This window comes from Tamandua tetradactyla, chromosome 7 (assembly GCF_023851605.1).
Source record: "Tamandua tetradactyla isolate mTamTet1 chromosome 7, mTamTet1.pri, whole genome shotgun sequence".
NCBI lineage: Eukaryota > Metazoa > Chordata > Mammalia > Pilosa > Myrmecophagidae > Tamandua > Tamandua tetradactyla.
In genome coordinates, this window is record NC_135333.1 from 112,539,923 (window position 1) to 112,561,765 (window position 21,843).

Below are 21,843 nucleotides of genomic sequence, written 5' to 3' on the forward strand. Positions count from 1 at the left end.
TGAAGTTGATCCTCTTGATGGCCCATTTAAGGCGGTAACTAAGAATGGAGAATTTCACATATTTAAAGTTAGTAGAATTACAAAATAGGAAAGAGTGAGGACTAAAGAGAAAGCCTGTTTCTGCTGAAGAGGTGAGTGATGTATATGGGTAAATGAAGCAAGTCAAGCTCTTGTTGCTCCACAGAGAATATTGTATTTTTCCATCATAAAATGGTTAACAGTTTCTATTATTAATATTAATCCCTAACTGAACTAATTAGTTTTATATCCAAAGCTGGAGAAGCACCCTTTCTCTAACAAAGTAACTGAATTGTGGCTTCCAGGATAAGTAACACACCAATCTTTTGAATTATTTCTTTAATATTACATTTAAATATTCTCTTTAAATACAGCATTATCACAAAGAAAAGGACCTAAAAGGCAGAAAAAAAAATTTTTTTTTTCAGAGAACCAGACAAGCTTTGGATTCACATTGAAAATACTACCTGTGTATAATATGTAAGAAAGGAAATTGGAAAATAGTAAGTTTCAAAGTCATTTATCTAGGCCTAGACAGAGCAGGGTCGAAGCTGTCTGGTTCTGTGATCAGTGACCTAGCTTCCTAGCAACCATGAGCTAGAATTCTCCTGTCCAACTCAGGTAGCACCAGAAGTGAGATGGACTAGGCTGTAGAAAAGGCCCTTTGCTCGACAACACAGTTAATGCTAAATATTAATATTTAGCATCCACACCTTGGGATCAGAGTGAGTCAGAATTGTAGTTAATGAAGAGTTGGACTTATATTACAAACTACAGTGTTTCAGAAAAATCAAATATCTCATGGGTTGGAAATGGACTTAATTACAAACTCAAGCTCCTGGTTGGATTTCAAAGGCTAATGGCTCTTACTGAGAAGCTGGAATCCCTTTTCCTAGAGGTTGGAGCCTTACTGAGCAGGGAATGTGTCGAGTTCATCCTCCCCTTCCAAAACAAACTTTCAAAATCAGCTAAAGTGGGGGAGTGTAACTCAGTTTGTGATACCATCTAAATCTCAGGTGCTTAGCGTCTCAAATCTGTTTTGTGAGGCTGGGGGATGGGGAGAGATAAGCACTTTACTAAAGAACGCCCCTCCAAACATAAAACCAATAAAAAACAGGAATGAGTAGGAGAGGCAGAATGAGTTAAGAGATATATCTGTATTAAGTACAAGACCTTCCAGGCTCAGAGTTTAGAAATTTTATAGGTGAAATGCTGCTGCAACATACATGAAGTTTGTTTTAACATACCAGGGCCTTGCTATCCCACAAAAAATGACCTTATAAGCAAGATATGTAAGAACAGTTATCTCCGTGCCCCACCCACAACTCAAAAAAATAAGTTTTTCACTTCTTCCTTTCTTGGTTAATAAACCGTACCAGAAGTGAAGCATGACATAAAGGATGATAAAGAAGTGTTTTGCTCACATCACCCCCATTTTAAAACAGAGGCAAAGATAACTTTGCTAATAAGTGTTCAGTGGTTATTCGATGAAACAGATTTCTTGAACATAAGCTGGACACAAGAACAGGAACCTTATGTCCCCCTGACAGAGGTTAAGAACTGAATTCAAGTCCATTTATAAATTTCAGAAATTATCACCAGATTCTAATCTTTTAGAACCTGAAAGTTATATGTTTACATTAGTTTGGCCTCCAGTTTTTAATATATCATAAAGATGGAGAGAGTCCAATAAACATTTGAAAACATCCAGTTCTTTGGGGGCTAAATGGCATAGTATAAGGACTGTAACCCTGTATATCCAAGGACTATGAGGGTAGATATAGGAAAAAATAAAAAATAGTTGGTAACCTTGACTGCAACATCCTACATTCCATTAAAGCTCAGATCTCCCAAAGAGGGAGGAAAAAAACAAAAACAAAACCTGGGTGGAAAAGCAAACATGGCACAGATAGTCATCCTCTTTCCAGAGGGCAGCCTGTTCCTGCTATCTCCTTTGGACATAGATTTTAATGTTTTAATAAACCCTCCTCTGGGATGTATGAGTCCCAACCTGAAGCTGCCTGATAGAGCTTGTGTTGGACAGATACTGAAGATGCAGGCTCTTTATACTACATACCCATCCAGTCTATCTCTTTTTCTTCAAAGGATAAGGGATTGGGTGGGGAGGGTGGGGGAGAGAGACAAACAGACAAGCTTAATTCTAGTACCTAAGAACATGTGAAATAAACAATTCAAGTTACAGATCAGGAATCCCCAGTGTGGGGAACAGATCAGAGAACATCAAACATGTCAAATATTAACTTATATACCAAATAGGGGGTGGGAGAAGGACAGATTATATTTGTATGAATCCTGGAGGTTTTGTACAGAAGCAGCAACCCTTCCACTCCCCTCCTCTCTAGATTCAACTAGGTGACAGTTCCACTTACACCAAAATGGGTATCACGGTAACCACTGAGGAAAATGTGCTTATACTCCCCCCCCACCCCATCCCACCCCCCGCCATCTGGAGCTAAGGAGTAGAGAAGGGGCTTTGCCATGCTGTTCGCACTTGCGTGTGCTGGTCCCTATGTAAAGAATAGCTGCTTCAATTACCCAGCTTCTCCTGTGAGATCCAGTTCTTTGTTCCAATGGCCCAGAAAGAGTATTCGGCACTATGCAGACTCACCTGCCCCAAGATCTTATCCCCAGAACAAAAGTGGGTCTGGTCTCCTTTGTTCTGGTTCCCTTTTAAAAAATAACTTGTACAAACAATCCTTTCCCACCCATTGCTCATAGACCCCAATAAAATAACATGGGAGCAGCAACTGCTTCTACAGTTTTGTTTTGAAATGGCGTTAGATAAAATAAGGGAATAAATAGAGAATGGGTAGGAGGCTGAATCTCCATTCCCACGTCACACTGTCATAGGGAGTTCTACGGAAGAGTCTTCAGGAGCCCGGTCCTCACTCAGCTGTGAGGTCTTCTCCACCCCACAGCCCTCTTCATTGTCTGTTTGGAAGGGAAGGTTTGAAGGAGCCCAAGAGGAGTGGAAGTCATCATTCACAACTTCCTCAGGGTTACAATCTTCAGGCAACAGCGCTTCTAGAGTGGGGGTTTTCCCCACCTCTGATTTACAGAGGGCAGCTGGGTCTGTGGGGCTACACGCCACTATTGAGGTAACAGGGAGAGAGAAGACACTCAGATCCTTTTCTTTGGGGAAAGAGGGTGGGACGTCTTCTGGACTAGGCTCTCCTTTCACCCCCAAGACTGGCCTCTGCTCCACCTGATAATAGACCAGGGGCCCACTGTTCAAGTAGGATGGGTTGTTCATCGTTGAGGCAGCTGGGTGGTCCGAATTCTCGGCGAAACATAGGACAGAGGAGCCTGGGGGCAGCTGAGCCTGGATGAGAATGGGGGCTGTGAGGCCTGGGCACAGCTCTTCAGGGACAGCCAGGGGCTCCTCCAGAATGCACACACCCAGGCTCTCGATGCTGGAGTCCAGGCTGGCACTAGAACCACTGGAGTCTTCCTCTGCCTTGAGCCGTTCCAGTTCCTCCGCACTCTGAAGGTGCATCACTGCTGTCTCATTTTCAGCAATGAATTCCTGGAAGTCCTGCGTCTCAGAGCCCTGTGCTCCTGTCAGGCTGCAGCTGGCAATGGGTGAGGGCTCCTCGTCTGGGGCTGGTGGGCGGCTCACCTGCCGCTTGCTCTCTAGCTCCAGCTTCATGATGGTGTGGAGGTAATGAGTCCGGACTCGGATTGGATTAAATTCAATGCGCCCAGCCATGTTCCCACAGCCATCACGGGAACAGCCGCATGGAAAGGACATACGATCCACCTGAGGGAGGAGACAATGGGGTTGAGACAAGATAAGAGCAACAGATCTAACCATCAAGATTGGAGACATAAGTTGGCAAACAAAGGCAGATTTGAAGTCTTAGAAGCAACCAGTTCAAAATATAACATGCAGAGCACTAGATGGGAATTATCAAGCCACATGCATTTTAATTCCAGCTCAGCCATTAATTAGTGTATGACCCCAAGAAAGTCATTATCTTTCTGGGGTTTTGTTCCTCTCCTAAACAAAAGGTGGGAAAACTCATGTCAAAGGACCCTTCCAGTTAAAAAGTCCAGACAGAGATACCATCTCTCTGAATGCTGAGAGTTCTCAGAGTAAAAGAAACATAACTGCCTCAGAGACTTCTCCAAAACTTACCTGGTTTACTGAGACACAACAAAGGCTGGGCCCAAACATACTGTCTTCTGCAATCACTAGCATGGGAAAGTGTCTGGAAGATCTTGCTAGACCAAAGCAAACATTCTGGGGAAACTAAGCAAAAGTGCCTTAATTTGCTAAGGTGCTAAATTGAAGGTTCAAACAAAATAATAGCCAGCTTTTCACTACCTGCTTCATTTCTTCACTGAAAGTTGACTACGGCAGTTTATTTCTGAAACAGTTACCAAGAAAATTAGCTTACAAACTAGGGATTATCTGGAAAGGAAATGTTTTCTACCTCCTTATTTCCCTTTTTGGATCCCCAAAAGAAAAGAACACACATACCCCCCCCCCAAAAAAAAAAACAATAATAAAAACCCAAGTTAGCAAATAAGCAAGTACAAATACACAATGTCTTCTGACAATATCAACTTGTAGAACTCTCCACTCCAATTCCACCTATCCTTAGGACTGTTCTCAGGTTTTTGTATAACAAACTGATTCCCTAGGGACTTCAATCTGAAAAGCATGTTTGGCTAAATCCACTACAGCTATTTATTACCTATTTAAAAATAAGAAAGAAAAGGTTGATTAGGAAAAATTCAACCACAAGGACTCAGCATCCTTTTCTAAGATACATCCTCAGTATAAAAGTTCCAGAGACATTTCATTCTTTGGGATGGTACAGCTGCTTTCAATTGAAATATGTCCTCTCCCCCCCTTCAGAAGGCTAGCAAAGGGAAGGTGCTATCTCTCTTGCAGGTCACTATGGATTTAAGCTCTGCCAGGCAAGTATAATTCTGAATTACAGGATCTGAAATCAATTTTGATTTTCACAAAATTGGAATAGAGGAACTGTGACTGAATGTTTTCAGATAGTCTCTACAGGCTCACCTCATTTCTCTATATTTCCTTTTATCTCAAGGAGTCAGTCAGTATTTAAGGAACAGTAACTGAATGTTAAAGGTACTAACCCCTGTTCCTCCATTTGCTGACAGCTGCTTCCTATCACTTCCAGTTGTAAAATGCAGAAAAGATAATAGGTCTCTCCACAGCCTGAGAATCCTGTCATGCTTGTTTTCTTTGTTGATGGTGGTGGACTGTGGAACTGGAGAACAGCCACAGTTCTGAGGAATTCACCCCTGGATGGGCAGCCTCCCATGTTCACTGGCACCCACACCACACTGGCCTGACACCCTAGTACAAGCTGTACCTCTCAGGCCACCTTGAACTGACCTGGCATTTAATCCCAGCCTGGCTACAGGCACATGCTTCGGGGTCACAGTACAGTCGACAGTCACAACCACACTCTTCCCGGGACAGGCGGATGGCTCGGAGTTCTTGCTTCTCTTCCGCGTCGATGCGGTGGACCCCAGAAGCCCTCAGCAGGGCCCGTCGCCGTTTGGTGGGCAGAGGTTGCAGGAAGAAGTAATCATCTACCTCTACATTTTCCACATCAATATCTTCATCTGAGACATCATCCAGTGTCAGGCCATCGGCCTCTACTGACTCCACTGTCCCATTCTTGGTCAGCTGCCAAGAGACAGGAAGGGTTAGCATTTTGACAGCACAACCATCCTCACAGTGATCATCTAGAGCAGCAATGTCAATAGAACTTTCTGCTACAATGGAAAAATCTGGGCTGTCCGGTACAACAGCCAGTAGCCATATGTGCAACTGAGGAACTGAAATTTTAATTTTGTCTAATTTTTATTAAACTTAAATAGCCACATGTGGCTAATGGCTACCATATTGGATAGCACAGGTCAAAAGAATAAATCCTGAGTGGGAAGACAGGAAGCCTCATGCAGCTCTAACATCACCCACCCCAAGGACATCACCTTTCTGAGCCTAAGTTTCTCAAACCCTTGCTTCATCTTACCTCCTAGAAGATAATCTATACCCATAATATATCCTCTACTCCCAGACTTGATCCCATAATTTAGGATCCTTTGCTCTCTAACATAGGGAGAAGAAACTATATCATCTGCTGGATGTTCCTTGGGGTGCAAGTTAAAGTGTCTTAGCAAAACTAGATTAAACTTGCAAAATACCCTTCAACTCATATCTTAAAAACCACTGTCTGGGAAAAAAATGGTATATTAAAATGAAGTACAAGGATACCAAGTCTTCTTCAATGAACCTGAATCCCCACGGTGTGAACAACCATGTGTGTGCACACATAAAGAGTTTCACTTTATTGAGGAGAAAAAAAAAAAGAGGCAATTATTAACAGCTAACAAAGAAAGCCCTTGCTCCTTCTAATCAAGGGCCTAAGATGAAACATATTCTTTCTCCTTTCTAACTGTTTCTCATTTGATTTCAAAGAAAAGCTGTTTCTGGGGTAGGATATTATATATAGTGCTGACTGTACTGTCTACAGGCAAAAACCTGAATTCTCTAGCCAATGGATAGAGAACCTGAGGAGGGAATCTTAGTGAAGGTCAGGTTGAAGATAATCTATGGCTAAATGAGTTTTGAAAACTCACTGGAGAATTCAAGCAAAGAAAATGAGGCCTCATAATCCCCAGGGCTCTAGAAGCTACAAGCAGGATGAAAGCCAAGTAACTGGAGGCTTTTGTCTATTTCATCAGACAATCACAGCGTAGTGCTGGTAAAGGAACAACTCCTAGGAGAGATGTGATGCAATAAGCCTGGGTAAAAGCTACACACCAAGTTCTTTTGTTGTTGTTGTTGTTGTTTTTTGTTAGCGGGTTGGTGAAGAAATGAGGAAAGAAAGCAGGGTTTCTTGGGGTTCCCTGGTCTTGTTATTTCTGTATGAAGGAGGCTAACTACAAGGAGCCTTTTGAGACCTTCAGGTTGGCCTCCTCATCAATATCATTCTTCCTGCCTTAGAGATGCAGCAGAAAAATGCCCATGTAGACAAAAAATTTATCATGACAGAGGTGGCATTTCAAATTAGTAAGGAAAGCATCTTCTAGCTATTAAATGATGTAGAGATAACTGATTTCCAACATCATTCATAACAGTGGATTCCATACGGAAAAAAGGTCAAAACATAAAAAATAAAATAATAAGAGCATTAGAAAAATTATAGGTAACTAAAGCTACAGAGCAGCAAGTAACAATTAGTAGTAGTAGCCCAAAAGGAAAATAAATAGATGATATATGAATATATATTTCTGAGACCAACTGTCTCCCCTATAGAATGCTAGATAGTAAAAAATTGAAACATTAGAGTAAACTGGCCCTTGGGAGGATAAAGTAAGGGTTTTCTCTTGACATATAAAGATCACTTGATGTTGCCACTGCTGCTGTTTGCTAAATCTAATAATGGGAACCCTGTAACTCAGTCTTGGGTTTGCCTGGCTCTGCCCCAAGTTGGTATCCTGCTTTGACAGGTCACCACCACACTTAAAAGCTAGGACGTTTCATCTAGAAAAAGGAAAGAAAGCCTTCATTGCAAATGATGAAAATAGTGTTCATTTGCCCAGTTGTTGCTATAGCAGCAGAAAGGTGATGGCATTAAGTGATGGGATTCCTCAGACAGAAGTTAGGGAAGCCTGAACACTGTAAAACAGGTGTTCCAGAGCTCTATCTGAGATCCTACAAAAGTCGCACACACCAAGTTTACTCTTCAGAAACCTAAAACTGTCAGGTGGGTCCTAGGCCAGGTAAGTCCTAAAACCCACAAGTGCCAGTCTAAGAACATCAACTAGTTCCATCCAATATCCCATATTGTTAACACTCTTTTTCAACATGAAAAAAGTTAGAATGGGCATAGCCCTAATACCTAAAGATTGGGAAGATCAAAGGAGAAGGAAGAGTTAGGATTTAACAAAGTACAACTATTGAATCATTATATTGGTATTTCTTTTTCGTCTCCAGTGTCTTGGAGTGGCTAAAAGGAAAGACCTGAAAATGTGGAACTGTAACCCACACAAACTTTGAAATCTGTTCTATAATTACATGTTAAAATGTACTTTGAAATTTATTTTTTTGTATGTATTATATTTCACAATTAAAAAAACAAAACACAAGAAACCCGGTTTGATTCCCAGTGCTTGCCCATGCAAAAAACAGGTGTAGGGGTGTAGGGCATTAGGAGTAGATTGAGAGAAGTAGATATAGAGCTCTCAAAGGGAAAAAGAAATAAGATCTGGTCAGCCTACATTTTTTACCTCTAGTTCTACAATTCTACCATCTTTTGTTGTGTTTCATTAGAATTTCATCCAAAACCCTAGACAGAGTATTTTAATATGGACCAGCATATTTTGGGCCCCAAAGAATCTTGGCCAGGCCTAAAGCAGTATTCTCTAAATTTAGAACCCAGAACTCTGGAGCACTAAACAACGGTAAAATAGCAAATGGGTGGCTAGCAAGTGCCATCTGAGACTGATCTCCAATCCCTTTTCCCTCCTAAACTTGAAGAGCTGGCACTATACCAAATGATAGACACTGCTATACAACTCCAAATAACTATGTACTAATGCTGTTGTTACACCTAGAAAATAGAGTTGATGTGGGTTGTAGAAACAGGAGGACCCCTTCAGAGCATGTAAACACTCCAAACCCTGTTCTATGTATAAGGGCAGTGGGGAATCATTTGAGAAGAAATTAAAATACTATGCTTCCTTGGGCTCCAGGGATGGCAGACTTGAATGCCTTCAAGTATTCACATTTTAAATTTCTAAAAAATATGTTGGGGGGTAAGGGTAGGGAAATCCAGGGAAGTCATTTTGCTATCTCTGGTAGATTCCCTGCTTGAGACAAAAAGGGAGCCTTGGATTAAGGTTTGATTCCAATTCTCAGACTCCTCTTCAGACAGAAAGATCTGGGTGAGAATCTCTACATGCCAAAGACAATAGTCAAATCAAAAGTCCCAGATGGTTCCCAAATCTTGGCACATGGAAAGCACTAGATCCCAGGCCCCTTTGGCACCTTCATCTTCTTGGCATGAAGTTTCTCCTCTTTCAGGTGCTCACGAAGAATCTCCCGATGGTTCACCTCCTGCTCTTGTGCAAACTCACAGAGTGTGTAGCTCCTTACGGAGTTATGGCGCTGGGCCATACCCAGAGAGCTGCCACCCTGGCTGGGCACACTGGTGAATCCCTGGCGCCGGGCAAAGTAGTATACAGTCACCTGGTCAAAGCGTACATTCTTCCTCCTCAGCTGCTTCTGCCGCTTCAGGATGGATGTGGCTGAGAAGGGAGCGCAGAGCAGTGTTATTCACCCAGAAATGGCCTGTTTGAGGACTTCCCTCTTTCTCATCTACCTAAGCTCTCACTGCTTCTCCTCCAGATGGGCTCCCTGTAGCTAGAGATCTCTCTAATTTTCAAAGTCATAAATGTGCAGTTGATTGGGACCTGGACCATCCACTGCTCCATGCCACTGTCTCTAGATTGACTTCACCTCATCAGATGACAAAAAAATCTATTTTTAGACATCAGCTGGGAAAAGGATCTCTAAGTAATCTTTTCAAGATGTAAGTTTATAGCTATGCTATCTAGTACAGCAGCTATTGGCAATTTAAATTTAAATTAATTAAAATGAAATAAAACTTAAAAATTCAGTTCCTCAGTCACATTAATCATGTTCCAAGTGCACAACAGCACATATGGCTATGGTTCCATACTGGACAGTACAAACACAGAACATTTCTATCATTACAGAAAATTCTGTTGGACATCATTCATCTATAGTGGGGATTGGCAAACTTTCTGTAAGAGGCCAAAGTTTTCTTTCCTAAGATTTGGAGGCCATAAGGTCTCTGTCACAACGACTTCAAACCCTGCCACTGTAATGTGAAAGCAGTCATAGACAATATGTAAACAAACAGGCCTCGTGGCGTTCCAATAAAACTTTATTTACAAAAATAGGCAGTTGGCCAGATTTGGCCCATAGGCCAACCCATGATCTATAATATCAGAAATTCTTTCCAAGAATTAATTGAACCATAGGAACTAAGAAATCTGGAGTAGCCCCAGTTGTCCAGGCAGTAAGCATTTATGTCCTGTTAGAGTGACAATTTCCTAGAACTCTATGTGACTCTGGTGGGAAAAAGCAGAGCCCCAGACTCCTTCTTCAACTGAATTCAGCTCATTCTAGCACCCACTAACCATTGCACAAGTAATATCATCTGGAATTTATCAGACTTCAGATCAGAGCAAGGAGATCCCAGAAAGCAAGGTTGTGCTAAAAGCAGGAAAGACCTGCCATGCCAGAGACCCAGGTTCGATTCCTGGTGCCTGCCCATGCCAAAAAAAAGCAGGAAAGATTTATGATTAAGTCTCAATCTCCAAACTGGGTAGAAGAAGCTGTCTCAAGGACCTATAGAATCCAAGAGTTACAACTTGGGATCTTGATGCTTGGGGGATATGGATGCAGACGGGGGCGGGGGGGAGGGGGGCAGCTCACTTACGTGTGAAGCTGGCAGTTGTAGGAGGATTGAGACTGTCACAGCTGTCAGCACTGTCACTGCTGGAGATCTCATCATCTGAGTTAGAAACCGATGAGCCCACATCCACATCATCAAACTTCCTCTTGAGACCCGAGCCCGTGAATGCATCCATTGGTTTCAAAGGGGTTTCCTTGGGGAGTCCACCACGTTGGCCCCAAAGCCCTTGCTCACCACCAGCAAGCCAGGCGCATAAGGACTCTGCCCAGGGGAGAAGAGGAATCAGCATTCCTACCTTAAGACAGTCCCCTCCCAAGTCTACATATATATCCTCTAAAGAAAGAAAGCAAACACCTGAGCTAGCACTGATGCCTGGGTCTCTGGAGAGTAGGTCATTTCTCTACTGATTGTGGTCAACATTCTCCTACCTTTTGTTTCCCCCTCAGCCCCTCCAGTCTCAGTCACTCTTAGAATAATGAGATGAGTAGCAGCTCCACCTTTCCCAAAGGATTAAGGCCTTTGGTTCCAAGCCAGCTGGGCTCTAGGCTTCATTAGCCCCAGGATAACAGTAGCTGCTCTTCTGATCACACAGATCTCTCCAAGGGGCCCGTAGGAGGGACTGGGGATCAAAAGCAGAATTAGGATTTGCCTAAACCTAGACTAGACCCAATTATTTTTCTTAGTGAAAATACAGTCTGGCATTTCCCAAAATGTATACCTTAAATACACTAGCTCCACGGATATTAATAGCTTCTACATGGAAATAGGTCTGTGTCAAAACAGTTTAGAAAACTGTTTATGGCAGAACCTCTTAAAAGTCTTTTTATTTAGTAATAAGCATATAAAGGTTGAGGGAAAACATAGGTGCAGTGTTTCACAAATCTGATTATAGAACCCTTTGTTTCCATGATATCTTTGGGGGTAACTGACTGCTGGAGCACACTTTGGGAAAACTGTAGGCTCTCAATTTCTAAGGACAGCAGCAGCCAGGAAAATTTACCAAGAGCTTCACAAGTGTAAAGTATCTCACCAGACTCCTAAAAAAGGTCAAATTTAGTACTAAAGAATGGACAGAAAATTAGAATCTGCACTGGCTCCAAGACCAAGAAGCTTTCCCAATCTTGTACCATTCCATAAAACAAGGCTTATCTAGTCTATCATCCTCTGCACAAATGAAAACTAAGCTTTACAATCTTTGCCCTTTGTAAAGAAAACAGGGAAAACAAATAGCAAAAGAAGTGACAGTTTATTCTAGTTACATCAGTATGACAGGGAGTGCTTTCAACGTGCTGTCACACAACCAAGGAGTCCGAGATAGTCCACCTGCAAGGAACAAATCTTTTCCTCCGTCTTTGGACTTAAGTTCTAGCAAGGCATGAATCTGCTCCGCAGAAATGCTGTAAAAGCCATAGCTATGTGTATGAAGGTATGAAGCTCTCTTGCTTTGCCTCAGTAATGCCAGAATCTCCCCAGACTATGATCTCACTGGTTGCTAATTATGCAGCAGGAATAACAACACTGCCCAGAAAGAAAGGGCTGCATTACTGCAGAGCAAGCTACCCAGAATATACTGTGGTGTCAAGAGATGCCTGCTACAGAGCTGTTTTTCTGGACTGTTTCTCCTGAAAGCAACTTGCCTGCCCTTGGTTCAGCTCTATATAGTTAGCCAAACTAGTAAGTACTATAGAGAAGATATTTCCTGCCCTAATCCATCTATCCAGAGTTCATAAAAATTCTGCATTGAAGTCACAAAATGTACCTAAGAAACCTCAGCTAGCATAAGTCTCAGACAAGTATATTCTTGAAATTTGGCCAGGGAAGAAAAAATAATCAAGTTAAGAATTACAATTCAATTTTAAAATGAGCCCAAAATACCAGTTTTGTTCTTCAGGTTTCTGAGCCTACCATCAGAGGTCACATTCGTAGGACATGATGAGAGTGGAGAAAGCCAAGGACATTTTTATGGGTTAAGGTTATAACTGGATTTAAGCATACCTATTAACTTACAAATTTGTCATTCCATTCTATTATTGGGGGAGGAGCTTGTATTTGAATATTTATGTGAGTGGGATTTTCCTCCTCATTTAATAGACACCTTATCAACCACATGAGAAATTGGACTAATGTAAAAATCTGCTTTCCCAGAAAGGGCTTAAATCACAGCTTCAGCTTTAACTGAGCTCATTAGTGTGGCTACTAGGAAAGGGGCCTCTTTCCTCAGTCTGGAAGCACTCAGGGATTTGTGATTGGAAGCAAATGTGTATGCCTGTAGTTTGCTCAGGTGTCCCTTTACTTCCAGTAGCATGTGGTTTCTTTGAAAAATCCTGTTTAAGATCTAAAAGAGCTTGGGTCTAGTCCAAGATCACCTTTATTGCTAAAGTTCTCTACTATCTTAACCCAGTTGCCCTCAGAACTATAATTTCTCTTGAGGTTTTATTTTGTGCATTTTGGAGCAGCAAAGGATTGTTGACTGCTTGTTCCATTTGCCTCCTCCCCTTTTCCTATCTTCCCTGCTTAAACTTCTGGAATATTGGTTTCTGGGCAAAGAAGTAGGAGGTAGGTGGAAGAGAAAAAGAAAAAGAAGATGTAAAACCTAAGGGAAAAAAATGTCCTTAAACTACCTAAGAATAACCTGAACCTATGGCTGTATGTGTAAATAATGTGCAATATGACATATGATCTAACTATTCCATTAACTTAGCACTTAGGAAAATCCTCAAGGAGACCTCACTGCTCTAGGATCCATCCTACCGGGGATCTGTTAGCATCACTTTCTCTGATATTAACCCCATTATCGGAGGTGTGTGTGTGAGGAATTCATCTATCCTATTCTGTCCTAGCAACCAATATAACTCAACTCTTCTTGTCCAACTGTCTGGTGTGAACATGACTTGTTAGTTATTCACTGGGCACCATATACAAGAAACCTCCCCATCCACTTCCACAGTGGCCTAAAGAGATCTTTCTTTACAGTAACAACTAGAAGGGTTTCACATTTTCCACATCTACATCATCAAATTAATCTTCTTTCACCACAATCAGAAATCATTTCTTTTTCTTTCACCTACATTGTAGAGGGAGCAATGCCTGTGTTCAGAGACATACTTAATCACAAGTTCTACTCCAAGCACTTAAACCCATTCAGAAACAGTCAAGGTGAAACTGGAGGTACAGGCTATAACTGACAGTTAACTGTCAAAATGACCAACTCAAACAACAAATGCTTTTGTACAAAATGATGCAAACCTCTTTAAAAGCTTTTAAATGCCAGTGAAAAGAAAGGTCAGCTGACTTTTTTGGCTACATGCCTTATGGTCTTTTCTCAAGTGTTTCTAGCTGAACATTTCCCAAAGGTATCTGAAATAGTTCAGTTCCACAGTATATAGAAGACATTAGGCTGGCACCAAAAGAAATACATCTACTAGCATATCTGTATTTTAGGATTAGATATAAGATTTTTTTCAGGCTTAAAGATTCTTGCAACCATTAAAAAGCATAATACATAAGACTAACAAAGAAGGTACTGCCCAGGAAAACATTTGTGGATGCAAAATACATATGCAAAGTTTAGATATTGTAAGTGCCTCTCTTACATGAATCCAAAATAATAAAACAAGGTGCTTCTCACAGTAGAAAGCCTCTCCACTGGGCTGGAACCCAACCTTCTGCTAAAGATCAAGGGATCAAAATCTCTAATATAAAAATTGTCAGGGCTATCACCTTTAGCTGGGTCAGAGGAAAGAAGACTTGCTGCTAAATGTTATGATAAACTTGAATAAAATGACCTGTTTTGGTTCTCCTTTTATTAGATCCTGCAGCTGAAATTCTCAAATACTAGGAATTTGATGGGTCCATGTGTCCTTGTGATCAACATTCATGAACTTATTAAACACTCAAATGAAAGCATCCTAATTTAGGTATTTAGAAAGCCCCTCCCACCCTCCCATTTTACCTATTCACTGAGGTTGGAATTGGCTTTCCATGTCTAAATTACCATCATTTGGGGGACACAAGATCTTTGTGGGAGAACTGGAACATGATGCTGCAGGAACCATTAACTCTCAAGGATATCCAGTCATTTATAACTCTGGCACACACCAACATCCTGGCTTTGGAGATTTGCAAGATGTAAAGTCAGTAAAAAAAAAAAAAAAGGAAAGAAAAATTGAATCAACTATGGATTTACCTTGAACCGAAAACTGTAGGACAAGGGGACAGTGTGCCTCTTGGGGAAACTTCTAACATTTAATACTGAAGAACGGTTTGTGTGTCAAACTGCTATTCTAAACCCTTTTAAAAGGACGAATCAAGACTATGGCACTAAAAGGGATGCATGGCAGTCGGCTGCGTGTTAGGGCCTGTGAAAAAAAGATCAAGCTAGCAACCAGGGTAACTGATGCTTTCATTTTCCCACACAACGCAAGAAAAGATGGGAGACATCAGGAACCTGAGCTAAAGAGACATGTCAAGTCACCAGTTCCCTTCAAGGGACACCTCTTCTGAACCCCTGAGCTCTCGGCCCATTTCTCTCTTTGATCCCTACTAACCTTCCCGCTCATTCCAATCTTCTGCAGCCCCTACCCAGCTTTCCTCATCCCTTCCTGCCTGCTACTCACAAATTCCCAACCACTCCTCCCACATTTTCCTGTATTCCCCCTCCCCTTCCTTCACTTCCCTCCATCCTACATCATCTCCACTTCATCACGAACTCGACCCTCTATCGCAATTTCCCGGTTTCCGAACTGCCCATCGGTCTCCCCTGAGCTATACCCCCCACAGTCTTGCCCGGGTCCTTGGTGCCCCTCTCTCCCACGCCTCTTCCCGGCTCTTTTCCTTTCCAGCGGCGTCCTAGCTCCCCGCCCCCCCGGCCGCTCCCGTCCGAGCCTCCCTCATTTCTAACCCCTCCATTCGCACGGCTCTAGGTTTGACCACTCCTCCACAGCCACCCGAGGGCCGATCCCGAGAAAGGTCGAGGCGGCACCCTCCGCCCCGCACCCCCAGGCCCATTACCGGCCCCGCCGCAGCTGCCTCCTCCAGTGATGGTCTCCGCCGCCCCCGCTGCCGCCGCCGCCGCCCTAGCCCGGGTGGGAAGGAAGGAGGACAGAGCAAGTCCCGGACACCGCGGTGACTGTCCGGGAGCTCCCAGGGCGGCGGGGCGGGGAGGGAGGGTGGGTGGGCAGGACGGCCGGCAGGCGGCGGCGGAGGAGGCGGGCGGCTTCGGCAACTCGAGCGCCCCAGGTAGCAGCCGCCCAGAACCGCCCCGGCTCTGGCTAACAATAGGCTCCGGCTACAGCGCTCTGGCTCTTATAGGCGACGGCACGTCCTGGCCGAGCCCCGGGGCAGGCTGGGAAATGGAGTCTACGTGCGGACCCCAAGCCCAGCGGCATGCCGGGAACTGGAGGCGGCAACCTGCGTAAAGCCGAGACCCAGCCGGCGAACGGGCTCCGAAGGCGGCTTCTCTGCTGCAGCGGACTCTGGGAAAGCGAGTTTGGGTCCGCTGCAGCCTTTTGAAAGCGAAGAGAAGAGAGACCCTCAGCTATAGATCTTCATTGACTAAATGAATTTTCATGTAAAGCTCCCATTATCCTTTCACAAGGACATCGAGCTACACTTCCACCATGCCTAGGACCATAATCCTCCTAACAGCCCTTGGGGTCTTAGTCTTCAGCTTAGTCTTCCTGCAACCTGTCCAAGGTGTATGGAGAAAAAAATACAAGAAACTGTCATTTATTGAGTTGTCCCAATAACGTGAGACATTATGTATCTCAGACTATGACAGATCGATTTAGGTGATTTCTTTTGTAAACATTGTAAATCTCATTTTCACAACTTTGCAACACTTTTTTTTTAAGATGGGGAAAACAAAGACTCAGATGTCAGAAGTTATGTGCGATTTGCTAAGACCACACAACGTTGGTTTGTCTCATTCAAATTCGAAGTGCATGTCCCTTAACCTATAAGGCCCTACAAGATTTAGGTGCGAGGTCTTAACTCTCCACCCCATACCCCCATCCCATTTGCCATCTTGTTTCCTTCTACTTTCCCCCTCCAGTATTGGGCTTTAACCACATTGGCCCACTGTCTTTCTTGCAATTCCTTCAACAGGACAATTATGTTTTTACCTCAGGTAGGGACTCCTGAAAAACTCTTCCACCTGCTTGCCACGTACTTACTCCCTGACTTAATATCTACTTAAATGTTCTTACCAGACTTTCCTTAACCATGTTTTCTAAAACGATGTTTTCTCTTGGTTTCTATATCCTTGCCTTATATTTCTTCTCAACATTTACTACCTGACATTTTTGTTTTCAGTTTTCTCTTGACTAAATTCCATGACAGCAAGGAATTGTTTCGTTTACTCTATCCTCGGCATCCAATACAAAACCTGGTAATTGACATTTAGGAGCTCAGTTCTTATCTATTGGATATATAGAAGGATGGATGGGTGGTAGGATATGAACTCAGGTTAAGCTGGTCCCAAAGCCTGGTGCACTTCCCACTGCAACCAAGAAACCATGGAGCCAAATCTACTAGTGAAAAAGCCGATTCAGTTTCAGAGTTAGAAACATTGGATGGCTTGGGGAAAAAATGCCAAGAATTCCAGTCCCCTCCCCTATGTGACATCAGAGAATCCAAGGAGCCAGCTAGGAAACGACGCTGCAAAATGAAAAAGAAATGGGTCATACACACACAGAGATACAATCCGTAGGGTGCCATGTGCTATTCATCTCCCTATCTGCTAAAATGTAGGGGTGCTATAATGTGTTCAAGAGCATGGACCCTGGAGCCAGACTAGCTGAATATAAACCCCCCACTCCTCCACTCATTAGCTGTGTGTCCCTATGCAAGAAACATAACTTTTCTGTGCCTTAGCTTCTTCATCTGTAAAATGGGGATAATATGTTTCTTACAGGGTTCTATGAAGATTAAATAATTAATATCATGAGATGATTAGAACACAGTCAATGCCATGTAAACTGTAGCTTCTGCGTGGAGACATTGTAAATTTCCTATTCATTTTTTAAGAGATTCTGTTCATGATTCTGTTCTTCCTGAATGCAGAAAGCAAAAAAGGAAAAGGCCTCAGACCATGCTAGAATCAGCTGGCTGAATGACAAAAAACAAACAAATAAACAAAAACAACCCAGCCTGAAGGCCATGTTGGGAAGCTAAGGATGTGTCTCAGGTGCCTGCACACCCAGTTTCAGCAGTTGTGGAAGTCCCTATTGTCCCAGTTTTGCTGGTTAATGCCACCAAGCTAGAAGATAGCCAAACCAAGGTTAACGCTCTTTGAGAAAATAGCAGGATATGATCTGAAAATAAGCTTTGAATTAGTCAAAAGATCTGAGAGTAGTGGAAATGTTGAAATTATATGGCTGTGACATTTGGGCCTCTAACAAACATCACAACTACTTATTCACCATATTTCATTGTCATGATAGAATTACTAGGAAAGTTACTACAGTGTCGCCAGTTTGTCCATAATAATTGAAATTCTATTCCAGCCCAAGTAGAGCCTATGGAGGGCAAAGGTCAGGTAGTAGTTGTTCAGAAAACTCAAGTGCTGTAGAATAGAAACAACAAAGAATACTGAGAATAAATGCTAATAATATTAGTATTAACATTGGACATGCAATTTCAAATGTTACTGCTTTGTCCCAGACCATTTTGCAACATACGTATAGACCAGCTCAGAATGCACAAATCACATGAAGGTGGTTTGTTTTAGGAGTAGAGAAGTCAAAGCAGAATAGGAGGAAAAGATATATGCTCAAGAACAGCACTGTAAACAGTAGCTGCAGGTGAAAAGCAGACATCAGATGTCATGTCCTGGGCAGTATTTACACATCAGTCTTGCAGTTATGTTTGCCTGTGGAGGTGATCTTATAGTTAATAGTATCCTAAATTTATTTAGTAACTAAATAGGCATTAGGAACTAAAGTGCTTTATATACATTATCCCCTTTAGTTCCCTCCCCCAAACCTTATGAATTAAGTATTATCTCCTTTTTGAGACTTGAGAGATTATTTTGTCCAGGGTCACTTCGAGGCAGAGCAAAATCGGGGATTTGAACACAGAGCAATCTGATGGCCCAAGTATATACTGTATCAACTACCAAAAGAGAAGTGAGAATACAAATACACTTTGCAGAGAGATGAAGATAAATAAGAGAAGCATATTATGTGCTAAGCTTCTTAGAGAGAAAGTGGCAAGATAGCATACCTTTAATTTATAAAGAAAACAAAAGTGTGTCTTTCAATTATTGATAGCTAAAATAAACAATGGTAATGTTTTCCAAATCATAGTACTATCATATGCTTCCTCTAAAATCTTGGGCTTATCTCAGTTTCTCATCTGTGAGTGAGGACACACTGCCTTATACCACACAGAGTAGTTACGACAATTAAGTGAGAAAAATCCCTTATCACACACTAAGCATAATGCCTGCACAAAGTATTTCAGCTGTTATTAATTTCCAGCTCTACATAAGGTCATACAGGTAGAAAAATTAGATATCTGATTATAGAAAAGATGTAAGGTTTTTTTTTAAAGAAAAGTGGTGACATAAAAATCTAAAAAACAAAAAACTAAGGTTCTGTATTTGTCTTTCTTATGTGGAACCTAAAGATTTAGCCCTGAAGTAGCATGTTACTTCACTAATTTAAACTTAATTATATTCCAGATCCAGAGAGATAGGCACCTCTTTGTGACTAATTCTACACTAATAGAAAGAGATCAGTATGTGCAAATCTGGGGAAAAGACCACCACAGCATTCTGAAAGCTGGGACAATGAAGAAGCTATATGAGTGATAACAAGAAAGAAGAACTCAAAAAAGATATGTGCAAATTTATCTATGTATGAGATAATACACACACACACACACACACACACACACACACACAGCCTATTTAAAAATACGAGATTTGAGTAGGTAGAGTTCAGGGATAAGTTTAGAGAGCACGAACTTAATAAACTCAAAGAGGTGAAAGAAAATCTGAAGCAAGGTTGTAAAGATGTTAAGGGAAAGGGGTAAACTAAATCCTTAAATGAAAAATCAGGCATTAGATACCAGGAAGAAAACAGGATTCTGCGCTGATTAAAATGAAGAACATGTATCTCATCTTAAGCACATATACGAAAAACATAGATTCAAATAAATAAATCAGCTATTACTCATGTTTCAAAAGATTCCATGCAGCACAAAATGGACATGGTAGTATTATTTTAAATAGCGAGTTCCCTTACAATCGACATTAATCTAATTGACATTTTTAATTCATATATAACTTCTAAATTTTTGAACTTGAGAATGCAAATATTAGATGTAGTTGCAATTGTCAAGGTAATATTATTGTTACCTTGTAGCTTACACCTATGTTCATAGGAACAACACAGTGATTTGCAAGTGAGGAGTAAAGATGTAGGAAAAGAGAAAGAAGTGGAAATGGATGGAAGTTCAAGGTCAAAGTAAAATGCAAGGTCATTAAAAGAAGCAAGGAGAAATGAAGCATTAATGATACAGAAAAAAACAAGTGCTAATTACATTAATCTCAGGTTAAATAGGGCACATATTCCAGCTCATTTTGCTTATATTCTTCTCTATATAAACCTTGGAGTAGGTATAATGAAACAAAACATAAACCACAAATTAAAAACAAACATTTTAGGAGAAAAACCCTTATCCCATTACTCAGAAAACAGAATTTACAGGTGGACAAGCAGAAAATTAATACAGGATTAACTATAGGAACTAGTATATGAATGATACAGCTAGGTGAGGCATTTATATAGTTCTGGTTTAGATGAGCATTCTTGTATGTAATAGATCAGTGAAGTTGATAACAGAATAAATTCCTATAGAGGAATTTCTTTTTCCTATGGCGATAGAAGCAGATCAATGATTCAGTAACATTATAAATATCATAGTTTCAAACTACCCGGAATTGTTAGACCCTGGCCAGAGGAAAAAAGCTAGCGGAGAGAAAGATTCCAAATATGAGCATCCCCAATTTATATTACTTTCAGAAAGGAATGCAGAAATTTCATTCAATCCTTCAAGGTTTGCAAGGTAGTCGAAATCTCTGTAGGAAATATTTTCTTGAAGAGCATGCCTTCATTAAGCATAAATCAGAAATGACAGTTACATCCCTTATACCAAGCCTTCACTTGCCAAGCTTCCTCATGCTTTAGAGACTACTTACTCATCTAGTTTACTCTTTGAGTCATAATCATGCTGTCCCTCACAACATACTCGGTGCCTGAACTTGCCTGACTTCCAGGAATCAGAACATTGTCTGCTCTCTCATATGGACCTCACTTTCTCAGGTCTTTCAGAGACTTTGATTGTCTGTTATTTGTTCTACTGTAATCTCTTTCCAGCCATAACCATCCCCATTTCTCTTCCTTTCAAAATGGCTTCTTAAGTAAATCATTTATGAGGCCAAACATTCTTATTGGGCAAAAATATTGGATGAACAATCTCATTACTTAATAGCCACATTTCATGGAGTGACTAGTACTCAATCTTTAGAGTCCTGCAATGACTACATCTCCTTCTTTCCCCCAACTCCTTTTTTAAATAATTAATTAAACATAACCACATGCAAACACAAACATTCTTACCATATGATCATTCCATTCTTGATATATAATCAATAACTCACAATATCATCACAGTTGTATATTCATCATCATGATCATTTCTTAGAACATTTACATCAGTTCAGAAAAAGAAATAAAAAGAAAACAGAAAAAAACCTCATACATATCATACCTCTTACCTCTCCCTTTCATTAATCATTAGCATTTCAGTCTACTAAACTTATTTAAACATTCAACAACTCCATTTTAACCATCTCCTTTATGCAGCAGATTCTTCTAGACAGAACGTATTACACGTCAAGCAAACAGCACAGACAATGCTAAGTCAAATAAGATGCTACTTTGCTTTTCAGGAGGGTCCCAAATCTAACCCTTGTGCTTTTTATACCCCCACGCTAATGGAAATGTTAAGTACTAGTATTTATTTTAAATATCAACTAGTACATTGTTAAAAAAGAAAAAAATCGGCAATTTTTACTTCTAGGAATATCTTAGACACATACAAAATACTCATGAAGATGGAAGTAATAGGATGTTCAAAAGGACCCAACCTAAATGGCATCCATAGGGAAAGGGCACTTAAAAAAAGAAAAATGATATCGAAATCTAATATAGAAAGATACTTAAGATTTGTTAAACACAAAAAGCAAATTGCAGACATGAGTATAACATGAGCCCATTTGTATATTTGTTTGCATGTATGT

At 41.2% G+C, this 21,843-nt stretch overlaps 1 protein-coding gene across 6 annotated transcripts; it reads right to left on the reverse strand.

The window, feature by feature from the left end:
- Nucleotides 1-1,156: 1,156 nt before the first annotated feature.
- On the reverse strand, nt 1,157-15,701 carry CSRNP2 (cysteine and serine rich nuclear protein 2). Of its 6 annotated transcripts, none has more exons than XM_077170906.1 (6): nt 15,546-15,701; nt 14,530-14,640; nt 10,560-10,796; nt 9,080-9,339; nt 5,414-5,710; nt 1,157-3,799 (listed from the first exon to the last, which is right to left on the reverse strand). In XM_077170906.1, exons 2-6 carry the CDS (start codon nt 14,588-14,590, stop codon nt 2,876-2,878), a joined length of 1,779 nt encoding a protein of 592 aa, XP_077027021.1. In that variant the 5' UTR covers nt 14,591-14,640; nt 15,546-15,701; the 3' UTR covers nt 1,157-2,875. The 6 variants fall into 6 exon arrangements, with proteins under 6 accessions (XP_077027021.1, XP_077027020.1, XP_077027023.1 ...); XM_077170905.1 differs by having other exon boundaries at nt 14,530-14,644; XM_077170908.1 differs by lacking the exon at nt 15,546-15,701 and adding an exon at nt 11,033-11,154 and having other exon boundaries at nt 14,488-14,639.
- Between the last annotated feature and the right edge of the window lie 6,142 nt (nt 15,702-21,843).

What these genes read in the sequence shown, in the direction of transcription:
- CSRNP2 (XM_077170906.1), bottom strand. Translation starts at nt 14,590, where the DNA reads ATGGTTCCTGCAGCATCATGTTCCAGTTCTCCCACAAAGATCTTGTGT. An exon ending in TACAACTGCCAGCTTCACAC is followed by an intron (nt 9,340 to 10,559) that starts GTAAGTGAGCTG and finishes CTCCCTTCTCAG; the next exon opens with CCACATCCATCCTGAAGCGG. An exon ending in AGGCTGGGATTAAATGCCAG is followed by an intron (nt 3,800 to 5,413) that starts GTCAGTTCAAGG and finishes CTCCTCCCTCAG; the next exon opens with GTGGATCGTATGTCCTTTCC.